The following is a 16,421-nucleotide window of genomic DNA, read 5'->3' on the forward strand; positions in this document are numbered from 1 at the left end:
TATGTATATATACATATATATGCGTGTATATATATGTATATATACATATATATGTCTGTATATATATATATATATATATATATATATATATATGTATATATATATATATATGTATATATATATATATATAAATGATAAATGGGTTATACGTGTATAGCGCTTTTCTACCTTCAAGGTACTCAGAGCGCTTTGATAGTATTTCCACATTCACCCATTCACACACTGATGGCGGGAGCTGCCATGCAAGGCGCTAACCAGCAGCCATCAGGAGCAAGGGTGAAGTGTCTTGCCCAAGGACACAACGGACGTGACTAGGATGGTAGAAGGTGGGGATTGAACCCCAGTAACCAGCAACCCTCCGATTGCTGGCACGGCCACTCTACCAACTTCGCCACGCCGTCCCTATATATGTATGTATGTATATGTGTATGTGTGTATACATATTATATTAATATAACGGATATATAATTATTAGAATTTTACATTAAAAGTATGTGAAACTGTGACTCTTACCTTGTGATGACCTTCTAAAAGTCATCAATCAGAAATATCAAGCAGCTAGAATGGATAAGTGTGGAGAGAGTGGTGTGCATTTTTCTTATCATGCAATCTAATGGATTTAAATGGGTGTAATTTAAAATGGTTTATGTTTGGATGTTTTTCATAACATCCACAATGTTCAGTGAGTGGGTTGTGTTATGTGTGTGGACATTCATCTTAGTTGCATTTTTATATATTTTTTGCACCATGACTAGGGAAGGTTGTTTGGATTGTGTCATTTAAGTAAATGCTGTGATATTTTTTGAAAGGTCATTGATGTAATTTACTCACATTGTCCACAAGATGTCAGCAAATATGTGGTATTTAGACACTGCCTGGTATTTTACATTCATTGGAAAGTACTCCACAGTGCGCTGCTTTGTTGTACTCATGACGTTTCGGGGGCCAAATTGAAGAGGCTGGGCTGTAGTTTGGACACCCCTGGTTTAGTGTAAAATTAAAAAAACATTTGGATTGTGGGCGTTACACAAAGTAGAGATAAATATACACACTTAATCCCTTAAAGAAGTTAAGGTGTCACAGTAGTACAAAAGCCAAAAGCAGTGAAGTTGTCACGTTTTGTAAATTGTAAATAAAAAGATAATACAAAAAATCCTTTTCAACTTATATTCAATTGAATAGACTGCAAAGACAAGATATTTCATGTTCACACTGAGAAACTTCGTTATTTTTTGCAAAAATTAGCTCATTTGGAATTTGATGCCTGCAACATGTTTGAAAAAAGCTGGCACAAGTGGCAAAAAAGAGTGAGAAAGTAGAGGAATGCTCATCAAAGACTTATTTGGAACATCCCACAGGTGAACAGGCTAATTGGGAACAGGTGGGTGCCATGATTGGGTATAAAAGCAGCTTCCATGAAATGTTCAGTCGTTCACAAACAAGGACGGGGCGAGGGTCACCACTTTGTCAACAAATGCCTGAGCAAATTGTTTAAGAACAACATTTCTCAAGCAGCCATTGCAAGGAATTTAGGGATTTCACCATCTACGCTCCGTAATATCATCAAAAGGTTCAGAGAATCTGGAGAAATCACTGCAAGGCCGAAAAACAACATTGAATGCCCCTGACCTTTGATCCCTCAGGCGGTACTGCATCAAAAAGCGACATCAGTGTGTAAAGGATATCACCACATGGACTCAAGAACACTTCAGAAAACCACTGTCAGTAACTACAGTTGGTCGCTACATCTGTAAGTGCAAGTTAAAAAACTGTACTATGCGAAGCCACAGCCATTTATCAACAACACCCAGAAACGCTTCGCTGGGCCCGAGCTCATCTAAGATGGACTGATGCAAAGTGGAAAAGTGTTCTGTGGTCTGACGAGTCCACATTTCAAATTGTTTTTGGAAACTGTGGATGTTGTGTCCTCCGGACCAAAGAGGAAAAGAACCATCCGGATTGTTCTAGGGTGAAAGTGTAAAAGGCAGCATGTGTGATGGTATGGGGGTGTATTATTGCCCAAGACATGGGTAACTTACACATCTGTGAAGGCACCATTAATGCTTTTTGATTGATTGATTGAGACCTTTATTAGTAGATTGCACAGTACAGTACATATTCCGTACAATTGACCACTAAATGGTAACACCTGAATAAGTTTTTCAACTTGTTTAAGTCGGGGTCCACTTAAATTGATTCATGATACAGATATATACTATTTTCGTAATACAGTCATCACACAAGATAATCATCAGAGTATATACATTGAATGATTTACATTATTTACAATCCGGGGTGTGGGATATGGAGGGGGGGGGGGGGGTTAGGTTTGGTTGGTATCAACAATTGCATCATCAGAGAAATGGACATTGGAACAGTGTAGGACTGACTTGGTGGGATATGTACAGCAAGTAGTGGACACAGAGAGAGAGATCAGAAATTACTGTATAAGAAAAAGTGTTTACATTTGATTATTTACAATCCGAAGAGGTATGATGAGGAAGGGGAAGGGAGGGGAGGGTGTTTAAGTTGCCTGGAGGTGTTCTTTTAGTGCGGTTTTGAAGGAGGATAGAGATGCCCTTTCTTTTACACCTGTTGGGAGTGCATTCCACATTGATGTGGCATAGAAAGAGAATGAGTTAAGACCTTTGTTAGATCAGAATCTGGGTTTAACGTGGTTAGTGGAGCTCCCTCTGGTGTTGCTGAAAGGTACATACAGCTTTTGGAGCAACATATGTTGTTATCATGGACGCCCCTGCTTATTTCAGCAAGACAATGCCAAGCCAGGTGTTACAACAGCGTGGCTTCAGAGTAAAAGAGTGCGGGTACTAGACTGGCCTGCCTGTAGTCCAGACATTGAAAATGTGTGAAGGCTAAAATATGAGAAGGGAGACTGTTGAACAACTTAAGCTGTACATCAAGCAAGAATGGGAAAGAATTCCACTTCAAAAATGTGTCTCCTCAGTTCCCAAACCTTTACTGAGTCTTGTTAAAAGGAAAGGCCATGTAACACACTGGTAAAAATGCCTTTTTTGCAATTTGTTGCTGCCATTAAATTCTAAATTCATGATTATTTGCACAAAAAAAAGAAGTTTCTCAGTGTGAACATGAAATATCTTGTCTTTGCAATCTATTCAATTGAATATAAATTGAAAAGGATTTGCAAATCATTGTATTCTCTTTTTATTTACCATTTACACAACGTGACAACCTCACTGCTTTTGGGTTTTGTAATATCCAAACCACATACAGTATATGCATACAGCTGCAAAGCGGCATTGGACACAAGTTTAAAAGTAACCGCATGCAGTCATAATATTACAAACAATGGGATTAAAATCTCTGAGGCCGACCATGAGAGACACGGATTAAAAACGTTGCATGCAAACATCAAAAGGCAGCGTTTGTCTGACCGGGGTCATGTGATTTTTCTGAGCCAATGGCTGCTTCTCTTCTTCTTCTTCTTTTGTTTGATGGCAGTTGGCAAGCAACCTTCTGGTGTGCATTTCCGCCACCTACAGAAATGGACTCTCTTTTTTAAATATGTATATAATGCTTTGTAAGTTACGTGTTCTGAGTGCAATCCTAAAATATCTTCCACTACTAACCTAACCTTTTCTTTCGCTAACTTATTTCCCTTTCTCTATTGTATTTCCTACAATGTATTAAAACATGTCCTACACTTATATCTCACACAGCCTGTATTATGTTTCCTATCAATGTCAATATGTCCTAATCTCATTCTAGTAATAATGTGTTCTTATTCCTCCTCTCATTACACCTACTCTCCTCTGGACTTTGTAATACTCTCTGCCTTTTGTTTCCTTATTCCAATTATCTTGCCACTTTTTATTGTCTTCTATCTTAATGATGTTCTTCACTTCTTCTTTACTGTGTTCACTTCTGTTTTAGTGCTTGCTCATTCCCCACAACTGCGACATGAGCAGGAACCCAGAGGAATGTTACCACAGATCCAACTTTATTCTGCACATTGCCTGAACTATTTCATAAATTAACTAGATGAGGCAATTCCTGAAGGAATTGTGTGTGAATGCTCCAATGCTGAAGTTTAACTGAAATCTTGGATTTTTTTTTTAGAATTGTTGAAGTAGAGCACAGAATTCCCAAACAAGCTGAATATTTTGAAGTTGAAACGGTTTGAATCAGATGAAAAATGTGGGAGTTGTGGAACTTTGAAGAATGGCCCAATGGGAATTTCCCCAAAATTGGGAATTTCGGGAAAAGCGGGAATTTTTGGGGAAAATGGTTCTGAATAAGTTGGGATGGTTGGTGTTGGAATTTTTCAAATCGGTTGTGAAATTTTGAAGTAGCAACATGTTGAATTGAGAAATGGTATCAAGGAATTTTGGGAAAACCAGGAATATTTCCAGTTCAAAGAACAACTTTGTTTTTTGTCCTGATTAAGAGGAATGTTTGGACGGTGGAACGGTTGAAGTGGGTTGAAAAATATGCGAGGAGTAGTCGCAAGAAAAAAGGGTGGAAATCGGGCTTTGGGAAAGCAGGAATTCTGGAAAATCCTGGAATTTTTTTAAACTTCTAAATAGGGTAGTTTGAATTTTCAGAATGGTTGAAGGTGGAATGTTTCGAATGGGTTGAAGAATGTGGGAATTTTGGAAGTTTGAAGAATGGCCAATTCATTTTGAATGGGAAAAATGTGCCGGGAAACCTGGAATTCTGGGAGTTTTGGAATTTGTCAATGGAAATCCTGCGATTCCCGAATAGGCTGAACAGTTTGAAGTTGGAACGGTTTGAATCGGGTGAAAAATGTGGAAGATAGAGAGCACCAAAATCTGGATAATAATAATAATAAATAGATGAATTTTGGTGTAGAAAACCATATGTGTGAATGCTTTGGAGCATTCACACAATGATAAGTTGAATAAATAGATGAATTTTGGTACAGAAAACCATTTGTGTGATAATAATAAATAGATTAATTTTGGTGTAGAAAACCCAATGTGTGTGATAATAATAAATAGATGATTTTTGGTGTAGAAAACCATTTGTGTGATAATAATAAATAGATGATTTTTGGTATACAAAACCATTTGTGTGATGATAATAAATAGATTAATTTTGGTGTAGAAAAGCATTTGTGTGATAATAATAAATATATGAATTTTGGTGTGCAAAACCCAATGTGTGTGATAATAATAAATAGATGAATTTTGGTGTAGAAAACCATTTGTGTGATAATTATAAATAGATGAATTTTGGTGTGGAAAACCATTTGTGTGATAATAATAAATAGATGAATTTTGGTGTGGAAAACCATTTGTGTGATAATAATAAATAGAGGAATTTTGGTGTAGAAAACCATTTGTGTGATGATAATAAATAGATTAATTTTGGTGTAGAAAACCATGTGTGTGATAATAATAAATAGATTAATTTTGGTGTAGAAATTCATATGTGATAATAATAAATAGATACATTTTGGTGTAGAAAACCTTTGTGTGATAATAATAAACAGATGAATTTTGGTGTAGAAAACCATTTGTGTGATAATAATGATTAGATTAATTTTAGTGTAGAAAACCATGTGTGTGATAATAACAAATATATTAAGTTTGGTGTAGAAAACCATTTGTGTGATAATAATAAATATATTAAGTTTGGTGTATAAAACCATTTGTGTGATAATAATAAATATATTAAGTTTGGTGTAGAAAACCATTTGTGTGATAATAATAAATATATTACGTTTGGTGTAGAAAACCATTTGTGTGATAATAATAAATATATTAAGTTTGGTATAGGAAACCATTTGTGTGATAATAACAAATATATCAAGTTTGGTGTAGAAAACAATTTGTGTGAAAATAATAAATATATTAAGTTTAGTGTAGAAAACCATTTGTGTGATAATAACAAATATATTAAGTTTGGTGTAGAAAACAATTTGTGTGATGATAATAAATATATTAAGTTTGGTGTAGGAAACCATTTGTGTGATAATAATAAATATATTAAGTTTGGTGTAGAAAACCATAGACATATATAAAGTAGAAAACCATTTGTGCGGATGCTTTGGAGCATTCACACAAATATGGCTGCTTTTCATCCGGGCGGAAGTAAGTCGTTGACAGACACCAGCGTCGTCCAATCAGAGGCTGCGGATCGGGTTTAGGGCGGGCTGCTAATGCGGAGGTGGAATTTTAGCTAGCGTCCATCTTCGGCTAAATTACACTGAGCGAGCTTGTCGAAAAGAAAGTACATTTGGAAGTAAAGAAGACTCTGGACTAAGTGTTGCTGTTATTGAAAAAAAGAAAAACGAAAGCCCATATCATAGGTAAATGTCGTGAAAAGATGTGAATGTTGCCGGTCGGTTCGACCCAGTTTCCATTTTTTTCCTCAAATTGCCTAGCCGAGCCTCTAGCTAGCATCTTTAGCCCGAGCTAGCCCAGCTAGCTAGCAGCTTACAGATATATGTGTGCATTTCTCTAAACGTTGCGTGTAATTGTGCATGCACATGCCCTCCCGTGCACACCGTGTGCACGGGAGGGCTGCCGGTAAAGCGACTTCGTAGGCGAGGTGAACGAGGCTTCAGCTGCAAGCGAGTAGTGCTAACGTTAGCCGGTGGAGTGGTTAGCATCTGTGACACAGTGCAGCCTCCATCAATATCTGATCATCATCATAATAATAACTAGAATATTCTGATGGTCCTGCTATCCGTGCCCTGGACCTCTGGCCGGGGGTCGCCGTACTTATTACATCAATCAATCAAAGTTTATTTATGTAGCCCTAAATCAGGATTGTCTCAAAGGGCTGCACAAGCCACAACGACATCCTCAGCTAGTGCCGAGTGTCTGAATCCGGGAGTTTTTAGGTGTAACACAAGAGTGCCACAGAGCTAGCCTAAAAAAGTAGCGTGTTTACACAAAAGTACTAACACGTAGCATGTGTGCTAGCGATAGCATGATAACAGTCGGCATGTTTCACACACCAAGTTGTATGGCTGCGGAAATAGGGGAAAAAAAGTGTAAAATTTGAAGAAAAAGTTAGCATGCGTAAGTTAGCGTCGTAGCATGCGAACGTCGCCATGGTGACGTGAAATTTTCCCAATTTAAAATACGCCTATCGGCGCAAATGAGGCCTCTCCGACGGTATAACATATGTGGGGGTTCGTTGGCCGGTTCGTCTCGTAGTAGACAAAAGGTCTTCTTTTTTTTGTTCGTGAACAACGTTGCTATAGTAACACGAAATGTTCCCAATTTAGAATACAATCATCGGCTCAAGTGAGACTTTTCCGACGGTATAACACATGTGGGGGTACGTTGGCCGGTTCGTCTCGTATTAGACAAAGTAGGCGTACCGGTTCAATTGGCCCATTTCTGCAAAGAAATTGGCGCATATTTTCTTTTAATCGTGAATAGCGAATAATAATAGTAACCCGAAATGATCCCAATTCAATTGGCCCATTTCTGGCACATATTTTGTTTTGATCGTGAATAGCGTCGCCATGGGAAACCGAAATTATCCCAATTTAAAATACCCCCATAGGTGGAAAGTAGACCTTTCTGACGGTATAACTCATGTGGGGGTTCGTTGGCCGGTTCGTCTCGTATTAGACAAAGTAGGCGTACCCATTCAATTGGCCCATTTCTGGCACACATTTTATTTTTATCGTGAATAGCGTCGCCATGGGAAACCGAAATTATCCCAATTTAAAATACCCCCATAGGTGGAAAGTAGACCTTTCTGACGGTATAACATATGTGGGGGTTCGTTGGCCGGTTCGTCTTGTATTAGACAAAGTAGGCGTACCCATTCAATTGGCCCATTTCTGGCACATATTTTATTTTGATCGTGAATAGCGTCGCCATGGGAAACCGAAATTATCCCAATTTAAAATACCCCCATAGGTGGAAAGTAGACCTTTCTGACGGTATAACATATGTGGGGGTTCGTTGGCCGGTTCGTCTCGTATTAGACAAAAGGTGAGTTCCTTTTCAATTGGCCCATTTTTTCTCTCTCCCGTGAATACCGTTGCCATGGTAACACAAAAATTTCCCCAATTGAAATTTCCGCAATGGCCGCGAACGAGACCTTTCCGACGGTATAACACATGTGGGGGTACGTTGGCCAGTTCGTCTCGTATTAGACAAAGTAGGCGTACCCATTCAGTTGGCCCATTTCTGACACATATTTTGTTTTGATCGTGAATAGCGTCGCCGTGGGAAACCGAAATGATCCCAATTTAAAATACCCTCATAGGTGGAAAGTAGACCTTTCTGACGGTATAACATATGTGGGGGTTCGTTGGCCGGTTCGTCTCGTATTAGACAATAGGTGAGTTCCTTTTCAATTGGCCCATTTTTTCTCTCTCCCGTGAATACCGTTGCCATGGTAACACAAAAATTTCCCAATTGAGATTTCCGCAATGGCCGCGAACGAGACCTTTCCGGCGGTATAACATGTGTGGGGGTTTGTTGGCCGGTTCGACGTAAGAGTTTAGGATAGAAGAAGTATAAAAATAAAGTTTAAGACTGTGGGCAGCGGATGTGCTCTCTTGCTGCTCTTTAGATGCCCTGACCTTGTGTTGTCTACCCCCTGCTCAGCTCACGCGGTGACAGACGGAATGTGGACATCGTCGTAGTCAGACCATGGCTGACAAGAGGAAACTTCAAGGTAAGAAGTATTTCCATTCGCAGTCTGCTAGAACATCCATGTTGTGTTATAGAGCTGCAACGGACAAATAGTGACTACCGTATTTCCTTGAATGGCCGCAGGGGCGTTAATTAATTTAAAACCTCCTGTCACTCCTGCGTTTACCGGAAACCGGCGGGATGGCCGTGCATGCGGTAATTATTTTAAAACCTCTTCTCACTCCGGCGTTTACCAAAAGGAATCCATAAAATTTAGGCGTGCGCTTTGAGTGTGATGTAAGCATACCATCATGAAAAGCACATTTAATTAAAAAAAACGTTATTATGGTCTTACCTGTACTTATAAATGGAGTCCATTTGCAGCTCCTTCTGACCAAAAGCATCGATAACTTGTTTATAGAAGTCTTCATTATTTTCTTTCTTCAGTTTTAAAAGTCTCTGTTTCGATGGAGATATTCCTTTAATTATTACCTCCTGCTTCCATTGAAAGTCCAGTTTAGAAAACTGTTTTATTTTAGATACTGGTATGCAATCCTCCATCTGAAAAAAAATCTCTTGCTGCGTGTGTTCACTTCTTCTGCAGTACCGGAAGTCGCAAGAAGGATCACTAGCGCGGCAGCGCCCTCTACCACCAGGAGGCGGGAGTCATTTAATGACTTATACAGTATTTCACACACGCAGCTACGGTATATTAATAAAACATAGCTGCTTACTGTTCTCTTTAGCATACTGTACCGGTATTCAATAGCTTGGACCTTAAATCCTACTGAAAAGCTCTTTATCTTTTTTCCTTTGTGCGATTGTAAACTACTGAAAGCCGCTTCCTCCATTTTGAAAATGAGGACAGATGCGTCACTAGTGACGTAACGAATTTGACCCGGTGGAAGTTCTAGCCATATGCTAAATATTTTGCGAAACGAGTTTGACCCGGCGAAAATTATAGACATGCGATAATAAAATTAATATTTTGCGAAACGAATTTGATCCAGCTTCAATAATAAACCGGCGATAAGGCCAAGCATGCGTTAATTATTTTGAGAAACGACTTTGACCCGGCAGTAATTCTAGACGTGCGAATACTATATTCCCTGCGCCAATTCAAGGAAATACGGTATTTTATCGGTCAGTCGACTAATCGGATTATAAAGTGTAGTCAGGGGCTGTAACTCAGCCATCGTTTTTTAAATGAATCAAAACATACAGTGGTGGTCAAAAGTGTACGTACACTTGTAAAGAACATCATGTCATGGCTGTCTTGAGTTTACAATCATTTCTACAACTCTTATTTTTTTGTGATGTAGTGATTGGAGCACATACTTGTTGGTCACAAAAAACATTCATGAAGTTTGCTACTTTGATGAATTTATTATGGGTCTACTGAAAATGTGAGGGTCAAAAGTATACATACAGCAATGTTAAAGGCCTACTGAAATGAATTTTTTTTATTTAAACGGGGATAGCAGATCTATTCTATGTGTCATACTTGATCATTTCGCGATATTGCCATATTTTTGCTGAAAGGATTTAGTATAGAACAACGACGATAAAGATTGCAACTTTTGGTATCTGATAAAAAAAAGGCTTGCACCTACCGGAAGTAGCGTGACGTAGTCAGTTGAACATATACGCAAAGTTCCCTATTGTTTACAATGATGGCCGCATGAAGTGAGAGAGATTCGGACCGAGAAAGCGACAATTTCCCCATTAATTTGAGCGAGGATGAAAGATTTGTGGATGAGTAAAGTGCAAGTGAAGGACTAGTGGGGAGTTGAAGCTATTCAGATAGGGAAGATGCTGTGAGAGCCGGGGGTGACCTGATATTCAGCTGGGAATGACTACAACAGTAAATAAACACAAGACATATATATACTCTATTAGCCACAACACAACCAGGCTTATATTTAATATGCCACAAATTAATCCCGCATAATAACACCTGCGTGTTTGTTATGCTAGCTCCTAGCTCCTCTGCTAGCTCCTAGCTCCATAGAACACGCCAATACAATTCAAACACCCGATCAACACACACAATCACTCAGCCCAAAAGACCGTTCACCTAACCCAAGGTTCATAAAGCTTATATATTTTTAAAAAGTTACGTACGTGACGCGCACATACGGTCAAGTTATCGAATGTTTAGCAGCCAAGGCTGCATACTCACGGTACCTGATATTCAGCTGGGAATGACTACAACAGTAAATAAACACAAGACATATATATACTCTATTAGCCACAACACAATCAGGCTTATATTTAATATGCCACAAATTAATCCTGCATAATAACACCTGCGTGTTTGTTATGCTAGCTCCTAGCTCCTCTGCTAGCTCCTAGCTCCATAGAACACGCCAATACAATTCAAACACCCGATCAACACACACAATCACTCAGCCCAAAAGACCGTTCACCTAACCCAAGGTTCATAAAGCTTATATATTTTTAAAAAGTTACGTACGTGACGCGCACGTACGGTACGGTACGTGTTATGCTAGCTCCTAGCTCCTCTGCTAGCTCCTAACTCCATAGAACACGCCAATACAATTCAAACACATGATCAACACACACAATCACTCAGCCCAAAAGACCGTTCACCTAACCCAAGGTTCATAAAGCTTATATATTTAAAAAAAAGTTACGTACATACGCAAAAAAAAGCCAAAGCTGCATACTCACAGTAGCACGTCTGCGTCTTTGTCATCCAAATCAAAGTAATCCTGGTAAGAGTCTGTGTTGTCCCAGTTCTCTACAGGCGTCTGTGTATCCAAATCAAAAGTCCTCCTGGTTAGAGTCTCTGTTATCCGAGTTCTTCCATCTTGACTGCATCTTTCGGGAATGTAAACAAAGAAGCGCCGGCTGTGTACTGTTGTGGCTGACTACGTTCGAAAAATACGTCCATTTCGCACCGACAACTTTCTTCTTTGCTTGCTCGGCTTCCTTCTCCATAATGCAATGAACATGATTGAAACAGATTCACGAACACAGATGTCCAGAATACTGTGGAATTATGAAATGAAAACAGAGCTTTTTCGTATCGGCTTCAATGTGGAAGGCATACCCGTGTTCGTCGGGCTACGTCACACGCATACGTCATCCTCAGAGGCGTTTCGAACCGGAAGTTTAGCGGCAAATTTAAAATGTCACTTTATAAGTTAACCCGGCTGTATTGGCATGTGTTATAATGTTAAGATTTCATCATTGATATATAAACTATCAGACTGCGTGGTCGGTAGTAGTGGGTTTCAGTAGGCCTTTAATATTTGCTTACATGTCCCTTGGCAAGTTGACCTGCAATAAGGCGCTTTTGGTAGCCATCCACAAGCTTCTGCTTGACCACTTGACCACTAAATTGCTGCAGTTCAGCTAAATGTGTTGCTTTTCTGACATGGACTTGTTTCTTCAGCATTGTCCACACCTTTAAGTCAGGACTTTGGGAAGGCCATTCTAAAACCTTCATTCTAGCCTGATTTAGCCATTCCTTTACCACTTTTGAGGTGTGTTTGACGTCATTGTCCTGTTGGAACACCCAACTGCGCCCAAGACCCAACCTCCGGGCTGATGATTTTAGCTTGTCCTGAAGAATTTGGAGCTAATCCTCCTTTTTCATTGTCCCATTTAAAGCAGCAGTTCCATTGGCAGCAAAACAGGCCCAGAGCATAATACTACCACCACCATGCTTGACGGTAGGCCTGGTGTTCCTGGGATTAAAGGCCTCAGCTTTTCTCCTCCAAACATATTGCTGGGTATTGTGGCCAAACAGCTCCATTTTTGTTTCATCTGACCACAGAACTTTCCTCCAAAGGGTCTTCTCTTATGTGTGTATATATATATATATATATATACCGTATTTTCCGCACAATAAGGCGCACCTAAAAACCACAAATTTTCTCAAAAGCTGACAGTGCGCCTTATAATCCGGTGCGCCTTATATATGGATTAATATTCATTTTCATAAAGTTTAGGTCTCGCAACTACGGTAAACAGCCGCCATCTTTTTTCCCCCTAGAAGAAGAAGCGCTTCTTCTTCTACAGTAAGCAGCTGCCCCCGTAGAAGAAGAAGAAGCGCGCGGTGCATGGCGGGATATGTGACGTTTCATTTCCATTTGTGTGTTTATGTAAAGACCCCAAAGTGGCTCCTGTTAAGTGTGTTGTCTGTCTAATTATAAATAATGCAGACGAGGCGTGTTGGCTGAGTTCTCAACGTTTACTCACAACGTGCTCATAACCGCATTCTAACTGCCGGCATACAACAACGCTTCTCAGGGCTACCGCGCATGCTCGTCACTACCGTTGCATGCTGGGTAGTGTAGTTGTTATATTCGCTAGCTCATAACATCACATTAAGAGACACGCTTACGCGCTTAATTCAATACTCGCCGTCATTCCGGGTGGATTGACAAAAGAACTCCAGCCGCTAGATATTGGTGTCAAAGCTAGACTGCTAACTGCGTGGGAACAGTGGATGACAGAAGGCGAACACACGTGACGTTCACCAAGACGGAGACAGCGCCGGACGACATACGCCACTATCTGCCAGTGGATGGTAAATGCCTGGGCTGATTCAGTCTCAGCTGTGGTCCGAGCTTTCAGGAAGGCAGGAATTGTCACTGAACTGCTAAACAGCAGCGACACTGACTCCATTAATGACGACTTCGACGAGACGGAGCCGGCCATTTTGGATGCCGTATTCGCTCAACTGTTTAATTCGGACACTGAAGAAGAAGGATTCGTGAATGAGGAATAACTTCATAAAGTGAGCTTTACATGTTTATTTTGTGTGTTGTGTTGTGTTGTGTGACATTAACGGAGCAACGTTGAGTTATTGATATATTGTTATTGCTCTGCACTATTTCGAGTGTTACTATATTGTGATATCACTAACGTTTGATTTACGTAACACGAGTAAATCAGCTGTTTATTCATTTTGGCAGTGAACAGAGTGTTTATTCATTTTGGGAGTGAACAGAGTTGTCAGAACGCTGGTTTGTAATCTATTAATAAAGTTTGACTGACCTATCTGACTTTTGTTGACATAGGTGCGCCTTATAATCCGGTGCGCCTTATATATAAACAAAGTTTTGAAATATGCCATTCATTGAAGGTGCGCCTTATAATCCAGTGCGCCTTATAGTGCGGAAAATACGGTGTGTGTATGTATATATATATATATATATATATATATATATATATATATATATATATATATATATATATATATATATATATATATATATATATATAAAATAGACAAAAAATAGTGTTCATGTATGAGATTTAGGGCTGCCAATTATGGCCAAAGTAATAATTAAGTTTATTGTTATCAATATTTAAATCATGATTACTGATTGTTAAGTAAAGCAGTGTTGGGGTGTGAACGTAATACCATCATGTCATTTGTAATGTTTACTAAAAAGAATATACATAAACGTAGTCCATATATTTATAAACAAATATTAGTTATTTTATTCTTTAATAACATCAGCTTGTCAGCTTTTTGTCATTACATGATGCCTTTATCTCTATTTTTACATTTTGATAGAGTTTTTATTTGGTTTTGGTTTTTTTAAGTTATGTACATTTATATGTATATGTAGATGATGTATCGGGACAAATCCATTAAGAGTTTGAGCAGAAATATGTTGTATAGGAATTAACTATACACAATAAAACATTAACAAAATGTCACATGAATGGTTTTTGAAGTGACATGAAAAAAACACAATTATGTAAACAAAAGCTGGTGTTTCCTTTTTGATATCAAAATAAAACACAAAGCAGTTTGGCTAATGAAGATGAAGTCTAATAAACAACCTTTGTTCTTCTCCAACGCCTCCCTAGTGGTTCAGTACAACAGTTTGACCAACCAAAATAAACAAGTTGTGACAATGTTCATGACACATCGCCTGCTGCAAAACATCAAATAGTTTTTCACCTTCGCTATATACTTTTAGTGTGGGGACAATATTGTCCACACCTGTCTCCATCTAAACACAGCAGTGCGCTCTTAAACACACGGCGGGAAGCGAGGGAAAACGAAAAGCACTTCTTGGAAGGAGGAAGGGGAGGGGTTTAGTAGCGAGCGGGGGAGAACAAGGAACACAACAAATAAGCGGTGTTTGGTCATTTTAACGTGAAATAAATTATATGGATATTACAATATTTTCTGAATTCATGTCTTCTTTGAAAATATATTGATATATCTTACAAACCCGATATATCGCCCAGCCCTACGCGTGATTGGAACTGAAATGCTTGAATGTCCCGGGTGAGTGGAGTGTGTGGATGGTGGAACGGTTCAAATCGGATCAGAAATGTGGGATATGCAGTATATTTCCCATTCATTGTCAACGGGGAGAACATTCTGGGAAAACCAGGAATTTTGGGAAAGGAAAAACATGTTTTGCGTCCGATATATCGGAACAGTGGTGGTTGGAAGGTCGGAATCGGGTTTAAAAATGGCACAAAAATTTGAGAATTTAGGGCATCATCGGATTATAAAGTGTATGGGAATTTCGGTAAAACAGGGAATTTGTGAACATTTTGATACTCACACAATTGTACTGGATGATATGAATGGGTTGGTGTTGGAATTTTTGGAATCGGTTGGAAAATGTTGATGTAGTTTGAATTGGAATTTCGGGAAAACCGGGAATTTTTTCCAAAAACAAATAGGAGCATTTGTTGTCCCGACTAAGAAGAATGGTGAAATGGTCCACAAGGTTTGAAAAATGTGGACTGTGACAACTTTCCAGGAAGAGGTGAAAATAAGGCTTTGGAAAACCGGGAATTTCTGATTTGTTTTTTGTTTTTTTAATGGGGAAAATGGTAGTTTGATTGTCCAAAGTGAGTGGAGTGTGCGGATGGTGGAACGGTTCAGATCAGGTGAGAAATGTGGCAAGTTTGAAAATTGGCCCATTCATTTTCAATTGGCAAAATGTCCTGGAAAACCGTCAATTCTGGGTAATCCGGGATATTTTTTCCAAATTATTTTGCGTCCGAAAAGATACTTGGGTGATTCTTTTGGTGAACAAACTGCTGCTCATTCGGTTGTTACAAACATTAAAATAACTAACAATCTTTTGTCTATTTACAAACAAGGACAGGCAAACAAAACAAAATATAAAACACCAAAAGTAATTGGCTGAAAAAGAAACAAGCACTTTGTGATGGTGTGTTGAACAGCTGCACACTGCTTTATTATTGATTAACTCCTGTCATTTCTCACTATCCAGGGTTGTTTTGTACCGGTATCAAAATGTATTTCGATACTTTACAAAACAAAGGTCACCCCAAAAAAGTAATTAATTATTTTATTTTAACAACAGAAAATATTTAAAAAAAAGAATTCTTATACATTAAATGTATGTTTCTTAATGCAATCAAAGAACAATTTATGCATGAAATAAGATGTTGAACATACTAGACAACTTGTCTTTTAGTAGTAAGTAAACAAAGAAAAACTCCTAATTAGTCTGCTGACGTATGCAGTAACATATTGTGTCATTTATCTACCTATTGTCAACATAATGATGGATTCTTAATCTGCTTGTTCATTAAATGGTAATGTCTGCTTGCTTTCTATTTTAACATGTTTGAGCTACACTTCTGCTTAAATGTAATCAGCACTTGCACTCTTTACAAAAGTTTTGGTAATACTACAAATGTGGGTATGGATCCAATACTAAGTAGTTACAGTTCTCCTGTGTCCAGGGACCTACTTCCTGACTTTTAAACGATGACAAAAAATGTTTGTGTTTATGAAAAAAATCAATGTAATTGTTGTAGCACTGACTA

General features: G+C 38.7%; 2 protein-coding genes across 5 annotated transcripts in view; one reads left to right on the forward strand and one right to left on the reverse strand.

The window, feature by feature from the left end:
- Positions 1-16,421, reverse strand: part of prpf31 (PRP31 pre-mRNA processing factor 31 homolog (yeast)) — a 342,441-nt gene that overhangs the window by 250,545 nt on the left and 75,475 nt on the right. The gene's annotated exons all lie outside the window — the stretch shown is intronic.
- LOC133659766 (CCR4-NOT transcription complex subunit 3-like) overlaps positions 6,114-16,421 on the forward strand; it is a 41,490-nt gene continuing 31,182 nt past the window's right edge. For 2 of the 3 annotated variants that reach the window (XM_062062476.1, XM_062062478.1), the window contains exons 1-2: positions 6,114-6,313; positions 8,583-8,652. In XM_062062476.1, the coding sequence (XP_061918460.1) occupies positions 8,628-8,652 (25 nt within the window). In that variant the 5' untranslated portion in view covers positions 6,114-6,313; positions 8,583-8,627. The remainder of the gene's footprint in view (positions 6,314-8,582; positions 8,653-16,421) is intronic. The other variant, XM_062062477.1, reaches the window with a different exon arrangement.

This window comes from Entelurus aequoreus, linkage group LG11 (genome assembly GCF_033978785.1).
Source record: "Entelurus aequoreus isolate RoL-2023_Sb linkage group LG11, RoL_Eaeq_v1.1, whole genome shotgun sequence".
NCBI classification, from domain to species: Eukaryota; Metazoa; Chordata; class Actinopteri; order Syngnathiformes; family Syngnathidae; genus Entelurus; species Entelurus aequoreus.